This window comes from Engystomops pustulosus, chromosome 11 (genome assembly GCF_040894005.1).
Source record: "Engystomops pustulosus chromosome 11, aEngPut4.maternal, whole genome shotgun sequence".
NCBI classification, from domain to species: Eukaryota; Metazoa; Chordata; class Amphibia; order Anura; family Leptodactylidae; genus Engystomops; species Engystomops pustulosus.
The window spans coordinates 31,339,806-31,359,595 of record NC_092421.1 but is presented as its reverse complement, the minus strand read 5'-3'; the positions used below and the strand labels follow the sequence as shown (position 1 = coordinate 31,359,595).

The 19,790-nt window shown below is 41.6% G+C and overlaps 1 protein-coding gene across 1 annotated transcript; it reads left to right on the top strand.

Annotated features, from left to right (window-relative positions):
* Window positions 1–11,341: 11,341 nt before the first annotated feature.
* Window positions 11,342–19,344, top strand: LOC140105710 (beta-microseminoprotein-like). The gene is made up of 4 exons (XM_072129737.1): window positions 11,342–11,493; window positions 15,453–15,561; window positions 16,927–17,032; window positions 19,123–19,344. Exons 1-4 carry the CDS (start codon window positions 11,491–11,493, stop codon window positions 19,250–19,252), a joined length of 348 nt encoding a protein of 115 aa, XP_071985838.1. The 5' UTR covers window positions 11,342–11,490; the 3' UTR covers window positions 19,253–19,344.
* Window positions 19,345–19,790: the final 446 nt, after the last annotated feature.

Below are 19,790 nucleotides of genomic sequence, written 5' to 3'. Positions count from 1 at the left end.
AAGTGGCTTCAGCCGGAGACATCAACCCCAGCCCAGATGGTCGAGAAGGTTGTTTTGGACCGTTTCCTGAGGGCTTTGCCGGGTGAGATCCAACAATGGGTGGGACACGGGGACCCGTCTGATGCCGATGCGCTGGTGGGGTTGGTGGAGAGGTTTTGTGCCACTCAGGCCCTAACAAAGAAAGCCCCTTATACCAAGGCAGGCCTTAAGGCATGGAAGGTCTTGTCACCCACAAATTCCCGGGGCAGGACAACGCCCAATGTCCGGGAAGTACCCCAGGGGAGGAGGAGGGGGGAGGCTCCCACCTGTTGGACCTGCCATGAGCCAGGTCATATTGCAGCCCATTGCCCCAATTCCTCAGAGCCCATGGACTGCAGTTCCGCCAGAAGGGTTTCTCTCTATGCTGCCCCTGCCTACACAGCTACTAGCCCCGACTCTGCTGATGAGCGCCACCTGTGCCGGGTGACTGTGGCAGGGCATCCAGCGTTGGCCCTGCTGGACTCAGGCAGTCGGGTGACCTTGATTAATGGGTCCCTCACAGACCCCAAGGCGGTCACAGGGCGCACAATTGGAGTCCTGTGCATCCATGGGGACGTAAAGGACTACCCCACCACAGTTATTAACTTCCAGACCTCTTGTGGAGAGACACTACATGAGGCAGCGGTTGTCAAGAACTTGCCCCATGACCTTATCTTGGGACGGGACTTCCCCATGTTCTGGACTCTATGGCGGGGAAACCAAGAGTTGGGGGGTTGTTCTCCTGTGTTGTCTGGTCAGATCTCTGAAGCCGAGCCTGATGACCCAGACTCTGGAGTTCCTGCCGTAGGGGTGACCGCCACAGAAGATGGAAGTGTAATGTTTCCCCTAGATGTTATGGCAGGCGAAACTGAGGAGGTAGTGACAGGACCGCAGTTGTCTGATTTGGAGGTATCCCGTGACAACTTTGGTACTGCCCAACTCCAGGACCCCACTCTGGTCCGCGCCAGAGAAAATGTGGTAGAAATTAATGGCGTACCTCAGCACCCAGGTGCGGATAAGTTGTTCCCTCGTGTGGTGGTAAATCAGGAGTTGTTGTACCGCATTGATAAGGTCCACGGTGAAACCCGGGAGCAGTTAATGGTGCCTCAGCCATATCGTCAGATGGTGTTAGACCTTGCACATAAGCATGTGATGGGAGGGCACCTAGGTACCACAAAAACTCTGGAACGCATCTTGCAGCGTTTTTACTGGCCAGGAGTATATGATAGGGTAAAAAGGTATTGTGAAACTTGCCCTGATTGTCAATTGCATGCTCCCATGGTACACTTTCGAAGTCCGTTGGTACCTCTGCCCATTATTGAGGTACCCTTTGAAAGGGTCGCCATGGATTTGGTCGGTCCTTTAGTTAAATCTGCTCGGGGGCATCAGCATATCCTGGTAGTCATGGACTATGCTACCCGATATCCTGAGGCCATCCCACTGCGGCACACCTCTGCGAAACTAATTGCTAAAGAGTTGTTTGCCATGTTCTGCCGGGTGGGACTTCCCAAGGAGATCCTCACAGATCAGGGGACTCCTTTTATGTCAAAAGTCACCAAGGAGCTATGTCGGCTCTTTAATATTAAACAGTTACGCACCTCTGTGTACCATCCTCAGACGGATGGATTGGTAGAACGGTTCAACAAAACTTTAAAGAGTATGCTAAAAAAGGTGGTAAACAAGGATGGGAAGGACTGGGATGTACTATTGCCATATTTAATGTTCGCCATCCGAGAGGTCCCACAAGCCTCTACTGGGTTCTCACCGTTTGAGTTAGTGTATGGCAGACATCCCAGGGGTATCCTGGACATAGCCAAGGAGACATGGGAACAAGAGCCCACCCCCCACAAAAGTGTAATAGACCATATCGCAGATATGCAGGACAGGGTGGCAGCCGTCATGCCCATTGTCAAAGAGCATATGGAGGAGGCACAAAGAACTCAAAGCCGGGTTTATAACAGGTCAGCAAAAGTAAGGAGCTTTAGTCCCGGTGATCGTGTGTTGGTGCTAGTCCCCACTGTAGAAAGTAAGTTTCTCGCTAAATGGCAAGGACCGTATGAGGTTATAGAGAAAATAGGAGAGGTGAACTACAGGATACGTCAGCCCGGACGGAGAAAACCCGAGCAGACTTATCATGTAAATCTGTTGAAGGCCTGGAAAGACAGAGAGAGTCTGCATACAGAGATGGTCCTGGCTAGTCCACCTCCTGCGATACCCTCACCGGCCGCAGATAAGCCTGTGCCGGAGGCAGAACTGCGAATAGCCGATACCCTTACCAAAGAGCAACAGCGAGAGGCTCGAGAGTTTGTAGCAAGAAATACAGATGTGTTCTCAGAGTTGCCTGGTTACACGTCTGTAATTAAACATGATATTGTCACTGAGCCAGGGGTAAGGGTAAGATTAAGGCCGTACCGAGTCCCTGAAGCTCGTAGACAAGCCATATCAGAAGAAGTTCAGAAGATGCTGAAGCTAGGGGTTATTGAGGAGTCCAAAAGTGAGTGGGCCAGTCCAATTGTTCTAATTCCCAAACCGGATGGGACGTTGCGATTTTGCAACGATTTTAGAAAATTGAATGAGGTGTCTAAGTTTGATGCCTATCCCATGCCCCGGGTGGACGAGCTTATTGAGAGACTAGGGGGTGCTCGGTACTTCACCACCCTGGATCTAACTAAAGGATATTGGCAGGTACCCCTGACAGATAGGGCTAAAGAAAAGACAGCCTTTATCACCCCTGAGGGCCTTTTTCACTATGTTGTATTACCGTTTGGGCTTCATGGGGCCCCCGCTACCTTTCAACGGTTAATGGACATAGTGTTAAAGCCACATAGGAGATACGCCTCCGCCTATCTAGATGACATTATCATCTACAGCCAAGACTGGGCGAGTCACTTGGCCAAGGTACAGGCCGTAGTGAACTCTCTAAGGGCAGCGGACCTGACTGCAAACCCCAAGAAGTGTGCGCTGGGAATGGAGGAGACACACTATTTGGGGTATGTGATCGGTCGAGGTATAATTAAACCTCAGATCAACAAGATTGACGCTATACAGGGTTGGCCTCAACCAGTGAGCACAAAGCAAGTCAGGGCATTCCTGGGCATTGTAGGGTACTACAGACGGTTTATACCAAACTTTGCCACCATGTCCGCTCCCCTGACAGACCTGCTGAAGGGTAAAAGGCCTGTCATGGTGCGGTGGAATGAACAAGCAGAGGGTGCTTTTCAGGCATTGAAGTCTGCGTTGTGTGGATCTCCCATCCTCATTGCGCCAAACTTCAAGAAAGAGTTTATTGTGCAGACGGATGCGTCAGATGTAGGACTGGGAGCTGTCCTGTCTCAGGAGGTGAATGGCGAGGAACACCCCATTACTTACCTGAGCAGAAAGCTCACGCCAGCTGAAAAAAATTACAGTATCGTAGAGAAGGAATGTCTGGCGATAAAGTGGGCATTGGAGTCCCTACGGTACTACTTGCTGGGACGACAGTTCCGTCTCATAACTGACCACTCTCCTCTCACGTGGATGAGTAGAACTAAAGAGAAGAATGCCAGGGTCACTAGGTGGTTCTTGTCCCTCCAAAATTTCAGTTTCATGGTGGAGCACAGAGCCGGGAAGCTACAGGGCAATGCGGATGCCTTGTCCCGAACGCATTGCTTAATGTCAGGAGTTCGCCCCGGTGGGTCTGAACTGAGGGGGAGGGTATGTGAGAAAGTGAGAGGTGTTGTGTGGGAAAACCGCTATCTGTCTTACAGGCAGATGAAATGCTGGTGGTAAAAGCCCTGGGTTTGTCTGCAGTAACCCAAGGGTTAATGCAGACATGATAAGCAGGAATAGTCTGTTTTGTCTGTGTTGGCCTAGCTAACACAGACACATTTGTAATGTCCGTACTGGGCCTGCTTATTATGGAGTAGGGGTAGGCTGGTAGTGAGACTCCTACTCCACCCGGGCTTCGGTCCTGGGCTTTTGTATAGCCCACAGGTGCAGGTCACAGGCCTCGTTAGGGTCTGATTTAGTCTGCAGGCCAGAAGCAGTAGGGGAGGCCCTACCTGGAGAGCTGAAAGCGAGATTGCATTCTCACAGCAAAAGGTAACTGACGGTCTCCTGTCTTGCTGCTGGCCAAGAGCGTGTGCCAGGCAGCCTGGTACCCGGATAGCTAGGGTCCTCAAAATGTATTAGACAGCGCCTAGCCGGGCAGGAATTACTTTTATAATGTTTTTGCATGTGAATGTGAATGTGAATAAACACTTAAGTTGGACTTTTAAACCTGCGTGTGTCACTGCTTCCTGCACTGCTACCTGTCAACTACCAGAGCAATTCCCCACAGGTCATATAATTGGAGTTTGTCCTTCATCTCCCGTGTCATGTTCCTGACCTGGAGGTCAAAAGCAGATAAAAACCAGGGCTCTCTTGTCTCACCTCACAGGTTTTTTAGTCCATTTATTGCCATCCTGTTGTAAATAAGATGTCCCTGTATAGATCAATCTATTGTGTTAAAGTTTCATAATATCATTTGATGATCGTTGCCTAGTGTGTATAAAATGCTGTGAATTTTCTGTTTCATGCATAACATCATGTCTGACGAAGAGAACTAGTATTCATAAAAGCTTAACTCAAAATTGCTTGTGTTCAAAAAAGTGTTCAAAACTTCTAAACATAAACGCATGACACAATACAAAGAATGGGGCTGAGCCTTAAAGGGGTATTCTCGTCTGGGCACTCACATTCAGTTTGATAAATCTGCCATATATAAACATTTCTTAAATTAGATGTTATTAAAAAAAACGTTCCTGTGTGAAGATAATTTCTCATAAATGTAGTCATTTTGTCCCTTAGAAACGAGATAGCTTCCTCGGATACGGCCACGTCTGCTAAAGAGATTGCACAAAGAAACAAAAGGTTTTTGTATATGAAATGTCCGGGAGTTACTGCATGTCCCCAGACATCCTGTGGCAATGATTGCTGAATCCAGAAGGTCAGACAGGACTCACTAGCGCATGTCTGGCCACTGCTGCCAGAGTGTGAGGTGGTCGTAACCGCGGAAGCTATCTCGTTTCTAAGGGACACAATGACTACATTTATGAGAAATTATCTTCCCACAGGAACTTTTTTTTTAATAACATCCAATTGAAGAAATGTTTATATGTGGAAGATTAATGAAACTGAATGTGAATGCCAAGACGAGAATACCCCTTTAAGCTATAAACTGAAGCTATAATCCTGAAGGGGTTAAATGACTCTTAGTGCAGCAGTGTTTGTTTTCATCTTCAAACTTTAGTGAAAGGTTAATCTTTAGCTTTACTTTACTATTACCAGACTTCAAATATAACATTTGCTGCTTGGTTAATATGTCTCTCTATGTTTGCTGTAAGAGTTCCAATATCAATGGAATAAAACATTTCCGCAGTGTGACAGTAAATGAGTAAAACTTGGCTGTAGACTATATTTTTCGTTATAACTGTTCCATGGTTTGCATTATTCTCAATGCAACTGTGAACAGTGTAGATGGCCCTCAGACACTGTTAACCCATTAAGGACCTGGCCAGTTTCATTTCTTGAGTTTCCATTTTTTTATTTAATAATCTATAGCATATGTATTTTTCTGCGTACAGAGCTATAAAGGATTTGTTTGTCCTTTCTAGTGACAGTATTTAATATTCCATGCCATGAACTTGGGTAAGCAAATTCCATATGTGATGAAATTAAAGAGAAAAATGCATTTGGGCCACTTCTGTATGGCAGTATATAGCAGATGTCTTGGCCCAGAAGTCTTAAAGAGACTCTCTAAAGGGTCATCACCCCTCAAAGACATCACAGCTTTGCCAGCAGCATTTAAATGATAAACATTTGATGTGGTAAACACCCACCATGCACGAAGGGGTTCTGTCCATGAGCCTTCTTCATACATCATTAATGGAATTTTGACATACAAGCAAAGCCACATCTACCATAGAGCTAGATGTCAATCTAAGGGGGGGGGGGGGGCACTGAAAAAGAGAATAAAATGTTGGTGATGTGAGCACGCACTGCCTGCTGAATCACCAACAAGGAAAATCAATTGATTTACAAAGCTGCACAGATCCTTTTGTCCTTGTGTTTCTCTTCAGGCAACGTGTGCACAGAGCCATATCTTGGCAGATGTATTCTGGATGTATTCACCCTCCATTTTCTAGCTCTGGCACTATGGCAAGAATAAAAAAAGAATTTGTACAGTGCCCAGGTACGTGTGGCCCCATCGCTATTCTGTGTCCACCAGACACTATAGAGGTGTCACCACATGATGCTGCCCACAGGTAAGGATTGTAAGGTATGATATGAAGTGTCCCGCCAAATGGGTTACGTTACAAAATTGTGAACCTTTAATGCCTTCTAGATGTAGGAATATGGCCAACTTATCCTATAATCTGCATAGGTTCTAAAGGACAATACCTTTAAGAAAGAGTGTTTTTCCTTAACCCCTTAAAGCTCTGCGCCATAGCTCTACAGCGCAGAGGTGCTCGGGGTGTATGAAGAGGGCTCAAGGGCTGAGTCCTCTTCATACACAGGTGGGGGTTGTTGCATATTGCAGCAAACCCCCACCGCTAATAACCATAGTTGGTGCTTGCATGCCGGCGGCATCTAGAAGACAGAGGCGCATGGGTGCCGCCATCTTGGATATGAACGTCATCGGGGGACGGCGATCAGTTGCCATGCCAGCCTTGGGTCTTTGTCAGACCCAAGGCTGTATGGTTTCTGCTGTTTCGTTACAATGAGCCAGTGGCTCATTCCAGAATAAACAAACTGAGTTTTATGGTTGACATGCCTTGTCTTCAAGTGATCCCTGTATAAAGCGAGCGCCCCCTTCACCATCACTCAGGGATCCCTACCCCTACATTGGGGGTGCCCCAGGGAGAGCTATACTGCAACTGCAGCCTCTACATCCTTTTTTGCAAGTCTACCTGCCCGGTGTGGAAAAGGCCTGTTTTTTTATCTCACAAAAAATTACACCTCAAACAGCTCCGTACACCAAAGTATGAAAAAGTTATGAGTGCCAGAAGATGGCTAAATGAAGATTAATTTTTTTTTGTACAGTAGGTTTTAATTTATTTATTTTTTTACCATATGTTCGTTGAAAGAGGGTGAGTGTTATAGGGCCAGTATATCCTAAACTCTATATTTTTTATTTTATTTGCCAAAGGAGGTACATGAAAATATATACATGTTTTCACAATTTGATAAATTTTCCTACTATCACATAAATATAGGCATCTATCAATGTAACTACAACTGAAATACAACTTTGGCCTTAAAAGAAACTTATACATGTTCTGACATATCAGTATCTAATTACAACAATAACAGGCTAAAAATAATAATGTTTCATGGAGGGTGGATATTAATGACATTTAGTAGAATGATATATAAAAGTTGTATGTAATAGGAATCTACATGTAGCCTCCCCCAGGGTATCTCTAAGATTCTCATTATGATACCTGACAATGTTCCGAAAATGTGACGTAAAGGTCCACGTTTTGGTCCCTGACAATTAACCGGAAAGCTTCTCCACATTTCTCCTCCATACCACTTCTAGTCTGTCTATCACTAGGTACAGCTTAGCTTGGGCCAGAATTTCTGCCTCTTCTTCTGATGGAGGCTGGGCTATGGAGTAAAATAACATAGCTGTGGTAATGAAACCGAGGTAGAGAAAGACTGCATTAACATACAGTAGATTAGGTTTTGAGCTTAAATTTTCACCCCCCGCTTTCCAAAATACACTTATAAATCACCAAATACAGGAGACATTGGGGGTCATTTACTAAGGGCCCGATTCGCGTTTTCCCGACATGTTACCCGCATATTTCCGATTTGCGCCTATTTCCCCTGAATTGCCCCGGGATTTTGGCGCACGCGATCGGATTGTGCCGCATAGGCGCTGGCATGCACGCGACGGAAATCGGGGGGCGTGGCCGAACAAAAACCGACGCATTTTTTAAAAAAAATCTGTCGCGGAGCTTGCACTTACCTTCACTTAGCCCGGCTCGGTGAACTCCAACGCGTTCCGATGCTTTTCGGCGCAGCAGCGCCACCTGGTGGAAGGCGGAGGAACTACCTTAATAAATCCCGGCCGGACCCGACTCCAGCGCAGAGAACGCGCCGCTGTATTGCGAATCTGCCCCATTATCTGCTGCTGCTGCTGCTGCTGCAGCAGTTAGAGGCTGAGTCATGATTGGTGTTCTGCCACAGGCCATTAATATGAGCTCTGAGCTTTGATTGGCTACTTTAGGCAGTATGAGACACTTATGTGTGAGGTAAGATGGATAGAGAAAATGAAACTTGAGAACTGATTGGTTGCCATGGGCAACTAGAGCAGTTCTGCTCTCAGACATATCTGATAAATCTCCCCATAGACAAAGTGACAGTCAGAGACAGAGACTTTTCCTGAACTGCAGTCAGACAGTCTCTGAAAGAGGCGGTCAGAGGGAGAAAGATAGGACATGTAAAATATTTTTTGTTAACCCATTCTATTTTGTTATAGCAAAGAGCAGTTATTTCCTATCCCAGGTAATGCCAGGGGCTACAGCTAGTGTGAAATATTGTTGACTTTATATGGGGAAAATATTCAAATGTCCACACCTCAATGATCTTCTTCCTTGCAGTGCTGGAGTCCTGGGTTCAAGTCCCACCCATGTCAACATCTGCAAAGAGTTTTTATGTTCTCTCTGTGTTTGCGTGGGTGTCCTCTGGGTCCTCCGATTTCCTCCCACACTCCAAAACATACTGGTAGGTTGTTTAGATGGTGAGCCCCATGGGGACAGGGACAGATTTGTCATGCTTTGTGCAGCATTGTGTAATTATTATTATTATAGCCCCCAGCAATCAATAATAAGTTAATATGGTTACATCATAGTGTAGGGTCCCACTAAAGAGATGATTGTATAAAGTGTGAGTGTGTGCAGTCCAGATCTGTCTGTCTCCAAATGTTGGAGAAAATACAAAACAGAGAGAGTAGTAAGTGGAGTCAAATCAAGTGTACTAGCCCACAGGTGTGGGCTGAGATACGCTAGATGGTACGCCTATAGTGATACATTTGAAAAAATCTGGAGTCCTTGGCTGCAATTGAGCTCTACAGTCTCAGTAGCTACTGACTAAAACTGGAATTTTTTATTCATTTTTTTTCTGTATCAGCTCTTTATTGATTGCATCTCAGTACAGTGCTGGCAATGTTCATATTGTGATGTATCCACATTTATTATATTATTCTACACTATATTATTGCCTGGGACTATTTACTAACAATGTATGGCTCCTACCTGTGGCTTTTCTTTCTGCTCTACTGTAACTTGAAACATGGTAAAAAAAAAGGAGTTAAAAAAGAAAAGAAAAAGATGACTAGAGCCCCATTGAAGGTAAAAATCTTTAGCTGAAACATGGGGCAAAGCGGGTCTTTTGTACTAGATCTCATATTTGCAGTGGGTTATAGTTTCAATTACTGCATAAATATGTAAGCAGTTAGCGCCCTCCAGTGGAGATAGTAAAATACAAGTGTATGTTTATAGGGTTATTTGAGTTGTCATTTTTATTGACTGCAAATGCAATAATAAATTATGCTTACCTTGTTTAATTTAATGTTGCAGCTGCTGGGGTCTCATTCTCTGTTGTAGTGCAAGGTTTCTGTGCCACATAAATGTTGTTTCATACAGTGCTATGACTATGTAATATACTGCAATACATTAGTATTGCAATATATTGCAATGAACAAATGATCAAAGGATCAATTGTTCATGTCCCACCTTGGGACAAAATAAAAATGTAAAATATATATTTTTTTTTCAAAAAAAGTGCAAATAAGAAAAAATAAAGCACACACAGATTATGCAGCGCTGCATAACGCATGGCAAATTGGTCCCTGTCCCCATGGGGCTCACAATCTAAACAACCTACCACTATGTTTTGGATTGTGGGAGAAAACTGGAGTACCCGGAGGAAACCCACGCAAACACGGAGAGAACATACAAACTCTTTGCAGATGTTGACCTGGGTGGGATTCAAACCCAGGACCCCAGAAGTGCTACCCACTCAGCCACCATGTTGCCCCCAAGTTCCATCCCATGTAATAATCAAACCAAAAAACACAACATATTGGGTATCACCACGTCAGTAACAAACCGTATAATTAAATAAAATTGTCAATAAAAAGGACACAAGACAAGACAAAAAAAAAAAAAGAAACATAGACAACTAACATAGAAAGGGACACAGACACACTACTTTGGGGTACCAGGGAAAACCATGATGCCAGGGGCCAGGCCATCACACCTGTTGTATAAAATAGAAAAATTGAAGAGTAAGATAACTAAATAGAAATACTTTAAATTTTGTAACCAGACCAAAGACTCAAAGTACTAGAATACAGGCGGTCCCCTAGTTAAGGACACCCAACTTACATACGACCCCTAGTTAAAGATGGACCCATCTGCCCATTGTGACCTCTGGTGAAGCTCCCTGGATGCTTTATTTTAGTCCCAGACTGCAATGATCAGCTGTAAAGTGTCTGTTATGAAACTCCAATTGTCACTGGGACAAAAAAAAAAAAATTTCTGGAACTACAATTATAAAATATACAGTTTCAACTTACATACAAATTCAACTTAAGAACAAACCTATGGAACCTATCTTGTACGTAACCCAGGGACTGCCTGCATAAGTACCATTCGTACAAATGTTTTTCAACGCCATTTGATTTTGAGTATATTTATGAGCAATGTGCTGTGCCCGCCTCCTGAGCCCCTAGGGACATGATCCACTCGATGTTGCCGGTATCTTAATTTCTTCCCCTAAAAGTAACTCTACCCAGGATAAGACATAGTTGTTCCGTGAAACATGGACCATGCACTTTCCTGATTCCTGGTGTGAACATAGTGCCAGAGATGGGGCCCCCCCACATCATAGATCTTGTTTCCCACTAAACGACAGCTATGTACTACAGAAAAATCCTATTCACAGTTCACAAGCAGGTCATGACCAAGGTTGTCGGAAAAACCCTTGTAGCTATGTCTGTTCTAGATAAAAAAAATATTTACCAAGATTTCAACTCCGTGACCTCTTAACTTGTGATTTACCCCAAGCGGTATTCTACAGGATATGCACTTGACCTCATCGCTCTAAGGCCAGATTTTCTGGTGACTGAAAACCGCAGCATGAAATTTGTCTTTCTAATCCTACCCGCCATTTGCTTGCGTCCTGGCCATCATATAATGCTGCTATCCATACATTATTCCTTTTAAAGGATTACAATATTTAAAGGAAGCATTTGTAATGTACATTAACTAAATGAAGTTCCAGGAGCAAACACAAACACATAATTTCTCGCTTAATATAGTTTTCTCAGAATCAGTCTGAAAAAAATTACCCACAATCCTTATTATATAACATAAGAGCCACAATATAAATGTACGCAGTTGAGCGCACATCATATTTCAAGTACCGATAAAGCGCCTTAAAATGGTAGGTGTCATCTAAATTAATTAGTAGATAATCAATGATACCATAGTCAGGACTGTATTTGGAATGGAGTAATGGGGGTCTTATTTTTAGGCCATTTGCAAAGGGAGCATCCTCAGGATAATCAGAATTTTAGAGTGCTTAGGGGCACATGTATCATAGTTTGGTCTCTCTGAGGTGAATTTTAGAGACTTTTGGCGGCTAGTTTTTCCACCTTATGTATGATCCTGTCTTTCTACTTGTGATACATGTTCAGTTTTTCCTATCCTGGCAGGTGCAAATTTTGGCTTCTTTTTGAGACTTTTGTTGCAAATGTCTCAAATCCGCATGGACATAAGCCACTACTGTTAATTTGGGATTTAACATGTTTCCTTTTTAATGCATTTTGAAACTAATACAACAGATGAGGAAAGGTGATTTGCCTTATTTCATTAGTTTTAACATTTGAATTTACAAAACGCATAGTAAACGCAATGTTAACACATGCACTAACGCAGTGTTATATTGCGTTTTGTAAACACAAATGTTAACAGTAATGAAATAAGGCAAATCGCCTCTCCTCAGCTGTTGTAATTAGTTTCAAAATGCATTAAAAACTCAATTAAACAACTACGTGTGACCTCACCCTTAGAAGTAACCAATTTTTTTTTTAAATGCAAAAATTTAAGAATTTTGACGAAAGAGGTTACTGTGCAAGATGTTAAACAGTTAAAGCATGTGAAATAATTCCAATTTACATGTTAAAATCGGGTCCATGAAAAAAAAAAACTTCCTTAGCACCTGCCCTGGACCAGGTGCAGATTTGCTCCTAAAAAGCCGCAAAAAAAGGTGAAAAGTCGCACGTCACATCTGGAAAGTTAAGATACATGAGGCAAAGTACATAGTAGAAGTAAAGCGTGTAATTGTCTATATGTGTAGACACTAGGCTGGGGGCTATTTAACCCCCTTCTAAAGCTTTTCAAACTACTTTTCATACTTATTGATTTAAGGGCCATAACTTCCTGTATTTGTCCAATACTGTAAAATGTTTTGCTGTGATTTTTCTTTTACATATATAATATGTATAGTCTGGGGCAACTAGGTAAATGTATTTTATAGTATAGCGGGGGATTTCTTTTTAAATTTAATTTGAAAAAATTAATGTGCATTTTGAAATAATATGTGTTTATGTGTGGTTAAACTTTATTTATCCTAATGTGGTCATAAAAGACCCATGGAGACATTTCCACATTTTTCCATTTTTTTTTTTCTAATAATTTTTTAAAATTTTATTTCCATTTTTCACCTGTAACAGGGGCATTTATAAGAGTCGCAGTTACATGGGGAAACGACCACCTGTGGCGGCAAATGTTTGATCATAGCTGGGCTGGGTTTGATCAGACCCCGCAGCTCTGATTAACCCCTATAAATTCGGGGGCAGTGTCAGCTCTTCTCCTTTCTGCATCGCACTGCTTCAGCGCCATGCTGTGAGGATCAGAGAAGGAAGATGCTATAATAACCTGCATCTCCCTTCTCCCTAGGGTCTCCAGCTGACTCACCCAGCTGGAGGCCCGATGCTGCTCCCGCAATTAGCATAGGAGGAGTAGAAAACTGCAGCAATGTCAAAAGACATGCCTGCAGACTCCAGACCCGAGCCTAATGACAATTTTTGTTAGTGGGAGGAGTCAAAGGTCTTAGTACTGTATATAAAAGTGTATAGGAGTACATATCAACTGTATATTGAAGGGTCCCTTAATGGGGGCATATTCTGTATTAGGGAAGCGTGGGATAATAAAACAGCCCTGTATACATATAAAGTTATAAATAGGCTTTTGTTATTTGTTAGCTAAATTTCCAAGGTGTTTTGCGCCCTGTAAGAACTGAAACATTACAACTGTTTATATTTTTATTTCTTTTCTTATTTTATATTATCATTTACAATCTATTGTGCTATAATCTTCTGAAGGGAAGATGTGATAGATTTAAGGATTTTTGTTCTACAGTAGGACACATCGAATTATTAGAAAAATATTCTATAATTCTTATGTGGCTTTAACCTCTTACTTATGCAGCAATGCTTTGTTTTTGTGCTTTAGATCTTAGGCTTTTGGAATTTGGGGAGCAAAGGGCACAATAAGGCCCCATTTACCTTTATGAAGTTTGCTTTTTGTAATTTGGAAGTTGATTTTTCCCTAAGAGACATATTTGGCTGAGGAGATATAGCTATGAGGAGCCATGTGGAGGAGCTCCAAGCATCTGATAACAATACTGGAGAGGCACATTGTCTGTTGAAGTCGAGGATCCTGTAAAAGTGGTCGGCTGGCTTTGTCCCTTGACTGCACTCATGTAATCTGTCCTACCAGCTACATTTTTCTTATTTCTTTTTTGTACTTGTGGATACCTGGGGCACAAGATATGTTTTATACAATTTCCTCTCCCACTCTCTAACTTGTTTCCCTGTTTCTTGTTTTTGTTTCATCATCAAATATAGAGATGCACAATTACTTTTTTACATCAATATTGTTGAAGAGAATCTGTCTCCAATTTTGACCCCAATAAATTGATTACCTTTAAAGGGTTGTTCCAATTTCTGCAAATTAATGATATTGTTTGAACAATAAATACAATACAATTTTCCAATAGACTGTCTGTATCAATTCCTCACAGTTTCTAGATCTCTGCTTGCTGTCATTCTATAGAGAGCTTCAGTGTTTACTTCATGTGGATAGGCATCTGTCCATGGTCACACAGGTGCACGGCTTGTTAGTAGTATAGAGAGTAATCAGGGCGGTGTCTTATAACGAGCCATGCACCTGTGTGACCATGGTCAGATTTCTGTCTCCTGAAAATAAACAAAGCTTTCTATAGAAGGATAGCAAGCAGAGATCTAGACAACCTTGATGAATTGATATAGAAAGTATATTGGATGGAAAATTGTATAACTTTTCACTATTCAAACAATATGATTTATTTGCTGAAATGGGAATACCCCTTTAAGTACTTCTATATAATGTCCTACATGGTGCTGCTAATGCTTCTGAAAGAGAGAACATCTTGTTAACTTCAAATGCACTGTATGGGATATATTATATGAAAGTCTCCTCTCACAAGATCTTAGAAATGAGAATTAGAGATGCAGAGCCTTCAGAGATGAAGAAAACATGTCATACATTAGGCAGAAAGTGTTATACTTTCAGTGGACATTTCATTATATACTGGCTACATGAAGACTTAGTATTAGTATTGCTTTCTTAATTTGAACTAAGTTTAAATACATGTGGAATTGTTTTCAAGCTTAAAATGCTGTAAATATTCTAATACTTATAGCAGTGGTTCTCAACCTGTGAGACTCAACATCTTTGGGGGTCACGGATATCATCTAAGCCCAAAGGAAATATCTGTTTTCAGAAGATGTTAGGAACGGAGACACCACAGGGAGGAGTCCTGGCTTCCATCTCCCATGTACGGCAGCGGTTCACTGGAGCTCTTCATCAATAGATGAAGCCAAGCCAGGCGCTGGACAGGACAAGCCAGGCCCTGCAGAGGCCTATGGCCAAAGATGACCCAGTGTTGTTTTTTTTTTCCCTATGCTACTGGGTATCACTGTGACGGGTGGCTACTAGAGGCATTCCTGTGAAGCATGGCTACTGCGGCAACACTGTAACTGGCTGATGGGGACATTCCTGTGACTACTTGTGGCATCAGTGTGACTAGTGGCTAGGGGGGGGTAGTATTTCAACTACTGGCTACAACTGGGCAGGCCCTTGGACAACTGAGAGTATAACCGTGACTACGGTTACGCTTTATAACCATAGCAAAATTACAATAAAGAAGTAGCCAAAAAATAATTTTAGGCTTGAGGGTCACCACAATATGAGAAACAGTATTAAATGGCAGAAGAAAGGTTGATAATCAGTGACTTAGAATATATTGGATATTTAACAAGTGCATGAATCGAGTTACTTTTCCTGTGTTATTTTCAGAAGTATCTTGTGGATCTGATACTAAGTGCTTGTATATTTATCACTCTGTGCAATGCAAGCTGCATGTATACAGAACCCCCCGAGCTGAAGGAAGGCCTGACACTCGAAGGTAATGGTATTAAAGGAATATAAAGAACCAAAATGTCAAACTACAACACATTTCATAAAATGAATCTAAGAATATGACAGATTTACTAGATTATATACATTATATAACACAGATAAATCCTCCCTTAACTGTTCACTTGGCTAAAAATTGAATGTATGTGTTTTGCCAGGTAAACTACCTTTCTAAAAACATGATTTTGTGATAATTTTTTTTTACTGAAGCCCAATTAAGTGTTATATTCCACAAAAGATATTGATATGTTATACAGTGGGTAGGGAAGGTATGCAGACCCCTTTTAATGTTTCACTCTTTGTTTCATTGCAGCTAATTTGTAAGACCAAAAAAGTTCTTTTTTCCTCATTAATGTACACTCTGCACCCCTTCTAAACAGAAAAAAACAAATGTAGATATGTTTAATAAAAACTGAAATGTTCATAAATATTCAGACCCTTTGCTGTGACACTCATATTATGACATTCTCACATTCTCATATTCTCACATGCTGTCCATTTTCTTCTGATCCTCCTTGAGATGGTTTTACTCCTTTATTGGAGTTCAGCTGTGTTGAATTAAACTGATTAGACTTTATCAGGAAAGGCACATACCTTTCTATATAAGACCTCACAGCTCATAGTGCATAGTGCATCTCATAGCACATGAGAATCATGAGGTCTAAGGAACTACCCACGGAGCTCAGTGACAGAATTGTGGCAAGGCACAGATCTGGCCAAGGTTACAAAAGAATTAGGGTTCATTAAAAACAAATTCAAATAAAAAACAAATAAGTGTTTTAGAGGACCCAGGGGGGGGGGGGGAGGTTATATACAGGGCATCATCTGTCCGAATCGAATCTTTTGAAAAATTCTGTGAAGCTTCAGATAATTGAATCACAACCTATTTATTTTTCCATTTATAGAAACATATGAGCGCCAAGTGGGCATGGAGGTGCATGAAGGGGGCCATGCCGGGCAGCAGAGTGGGTACTAACACACAAGCTACAGCCCATGCCAATTCTGGCAAATAACAATTCTACACCTGGGAAAACCTGACAGAATATACTGGCAGCGCAGCCGCACCCGGATATATCAGGAGGTCAGTGCCTCTTGTTATATATCTGGCATGGTGGGAGGGGGGAGCAACATGCGCTCAAACATGATAAATACCCCCTCCCCCCCACTGTGTCACAATCAGGCCAACAGGGCACATTTTGAGCATCTGTTCTACTGGTTTCTTTCTTCCTGTGCTGTCCAATTGCAGTAAATACGAAAAAGAATTAATAAGGGTTTTTATTTTATTTTTTTTTAAGGAATGAATTGAGGAACATTTCCCCATGCAAATGCTTTTTTATTATACATTTTTCTTTAGGTTGTGAAAGGAATGGAAAGCTGCACAATTTTGGTACTGAATGGAAAGATGAGGACTGCTATGAATGCCAATGTTTGCAAAATGGGTCCTTGAAATGCTGTATAAAGTAAGTTTTTTTTAATTTTTTTTTTTATATGTTAAATACATTGAGGAACACCGATTTCCTATTATTTACTGGGTCGTAACTTTATCAAATTTATGAAAATCAGACGGGTTAATCATTTTTCATGGTTACAGCTGTAGTATTAAATATCTATAAAATGACCAAAAGCTAAACGCAAGCCCCTTCTCCCAGAAAAAATTTACATAAATAATTCACATTTCTGGTACACACTGCAGAGTGGTTTCTAAACTGGATGAAAGTTGTCTGTAAGTCACAAACACAAATGTAACATTGTCCAAATTCAAAAAGTCATGTCTGTGATTTACTGGCAGCATCCCTAAAGAAGTCAGCTGCCATTTTCTAAGAGGCTTGGTATGTTAGTAGAATAATTCAGTTATCTTGACTATTTACGCATATGGTTAAGTAAAATTTTGTTTTCTGGTTGGAGGGACCTTTATAGTGTAGCAGATATACACATCATTTGTTCTTAGAAAATATTTTGTATATAGTGATTAGAGGAGTCCTTAGTTCAGATCCCAGCAAACGGAAGGTACATATGTAATTTGTGCGTTCATCCTGCGTTTGATTAACATTGTGGGACACATTTACTAAAAACTGTGAAAACTGCTCTATGTGCAGTTTGCCTGTGTAGTGTGCAGAGGACACCTAATTCAGGATTTCTGGTGCAGGTCCTTCATGAATCTAGCATCTCTGCACTTCCCCAAAACAGTGCCCCGCATTTTTCTGGTGCATCAGGCTCTAACTCCACCAAGTGCACAATCATGAGAAAAAGTCTTCCACTTCTCTGGGTATAAGCAGCAAAGCAAAGGGGTAGATCGGCTCTCACTGAATTCGGTAAAAGCGTAAGGTAGCTTTATCCAATTCAGAGGAACAATACAGGCAATGAACAATCATAAAAATTGGATGCCATCTCCATCTGATGTGTTTCAGACCTTCAGGTCTTTAGTCATAGATGCCATAGACAGCGAACAGACTGAAATACCGCACCCTCCAGAAGTGAAACACAAATTCACGCAGGTGTTCGGCAATCTATCCTGGAAAACATCATATACAATGCCTCTTAAACAAAAGAAAACAATACACATAAAAGCAACAATAGATACATCATTAATTTAAAATCAAATCATTCCTGACATGAAGACCTTTAGGATAAATGCAGTCATTTGTGAGTATCCAAAAACCTTTTTGGTTAAGTAGTCTCCTTCTGAGAGCTGATTGCTGAACAGCTGTTCACTTATATATCAGTTTGTTATTTAGCTGTCTATGATGTCTATGACTAAAGACCTGATGGTATGAAACATGTCAGATGGAGATGGCATCCCATTTTTATATGCCTGTATTGTTCCTCTGAATTGGATGAATACCTTACCTTTTAGCGGATTCAGTGAGTGCCGATCTACTCCTTTCATTTGCTGCTTATTAAATGTGCCCTTGTGTTTGGAGAGAACATTATATGCCTTTATGCCATATGCCATTATATGATTCTTTGGTAAGGTTGAGAGATTTTGGGGATCCATCTGCCATAAGAACACACACCATAGAGCAGTAGTGGCGAACCTAGGGCACGGGTGCCAGAGGTGGCACTCTGAGCCCTCTCAGTGGGCACCCAGGCTGTTGTCACCAGACAGGACTTGAGGGAACCTCCTGCAGGCCCAGGTAGCCCAGGACTTGAGGCATCTGGGTCTAACTGAGACTGCAGGAAGAGAAGGTGTGGGCATGGTCACATTATTATTGGAGCCATTGAAGCTCTTGCTCTTGGCCCCTAAATTCTTTCTGTTCAGGGAAGTTCCAATGGGAATCTGAATTTTCCCACCTTCTGTCAACAATATCGGTGTCCTCGGGACTGTTGAAAGCTGTGGTTTAGCACTGAGCAAGAAGATTTTAATAATTTAATGCTAGAATTGCTGTGTTGGCACTTTTAAATAAAAAAGTGGGTCTGGTTTGCAAAGGTTCGCCATCACTGCCATATAGTATGGAGAGCTTTCCTGCAGAATGATGAGAGTTTACTTTTGTATATATTTATTAATTATAAGATTCTGAACTTTCTTATTTATCATTTTATCTTCCCATAGTATTGAAAAACCTTCCAACTATGATCCTGAAAGGTGTTTCTTTGAATTTGATAAGAAAGCCTGTAAATACAAGCTTATTCCTAATGAAGACCCTGAAAAGCAATGCTTGTCTTATTCAGTAGTGGGATGAATACCAGGCTTACAAGATGCTGAAGATCACATTTACCAAATGTAAAAGAATCTTTCTCTGCTAAAATAATAAAAGCCTTCATTTTCATTGCAGTCTTTGCAGTAGATCACTTGTCAAACAATAAAGTGGCGTAACTAGGAGAGCAGATTCCCCTCCCTATTGAAAATATTCATGCATACACAGACGTTTATACAATCACACACATTTATACACTTAAATACACCACACACATAACATTCTACACTCACTTTTATATACTCGTACACACATACATACGTATACACTCATATGCACACATTTCTGTACTCATTTATACATTTATACACTAATATTGTTACGCTATTGTTACACCACTGATGTTATTCAATGTTCTGCGGCAGACAAAAATGGCAGAAGTTACAAAATTATCTGCTGTTAAAGAAGCGACAGGTCTTCTTTATGTTTACAAAATATATCTTTACACTTTGATAATTTGCATATCATTAAATATATCACACATTGAATAACAGACTTTAGGAAGGTCTGACACTAGTGTAAT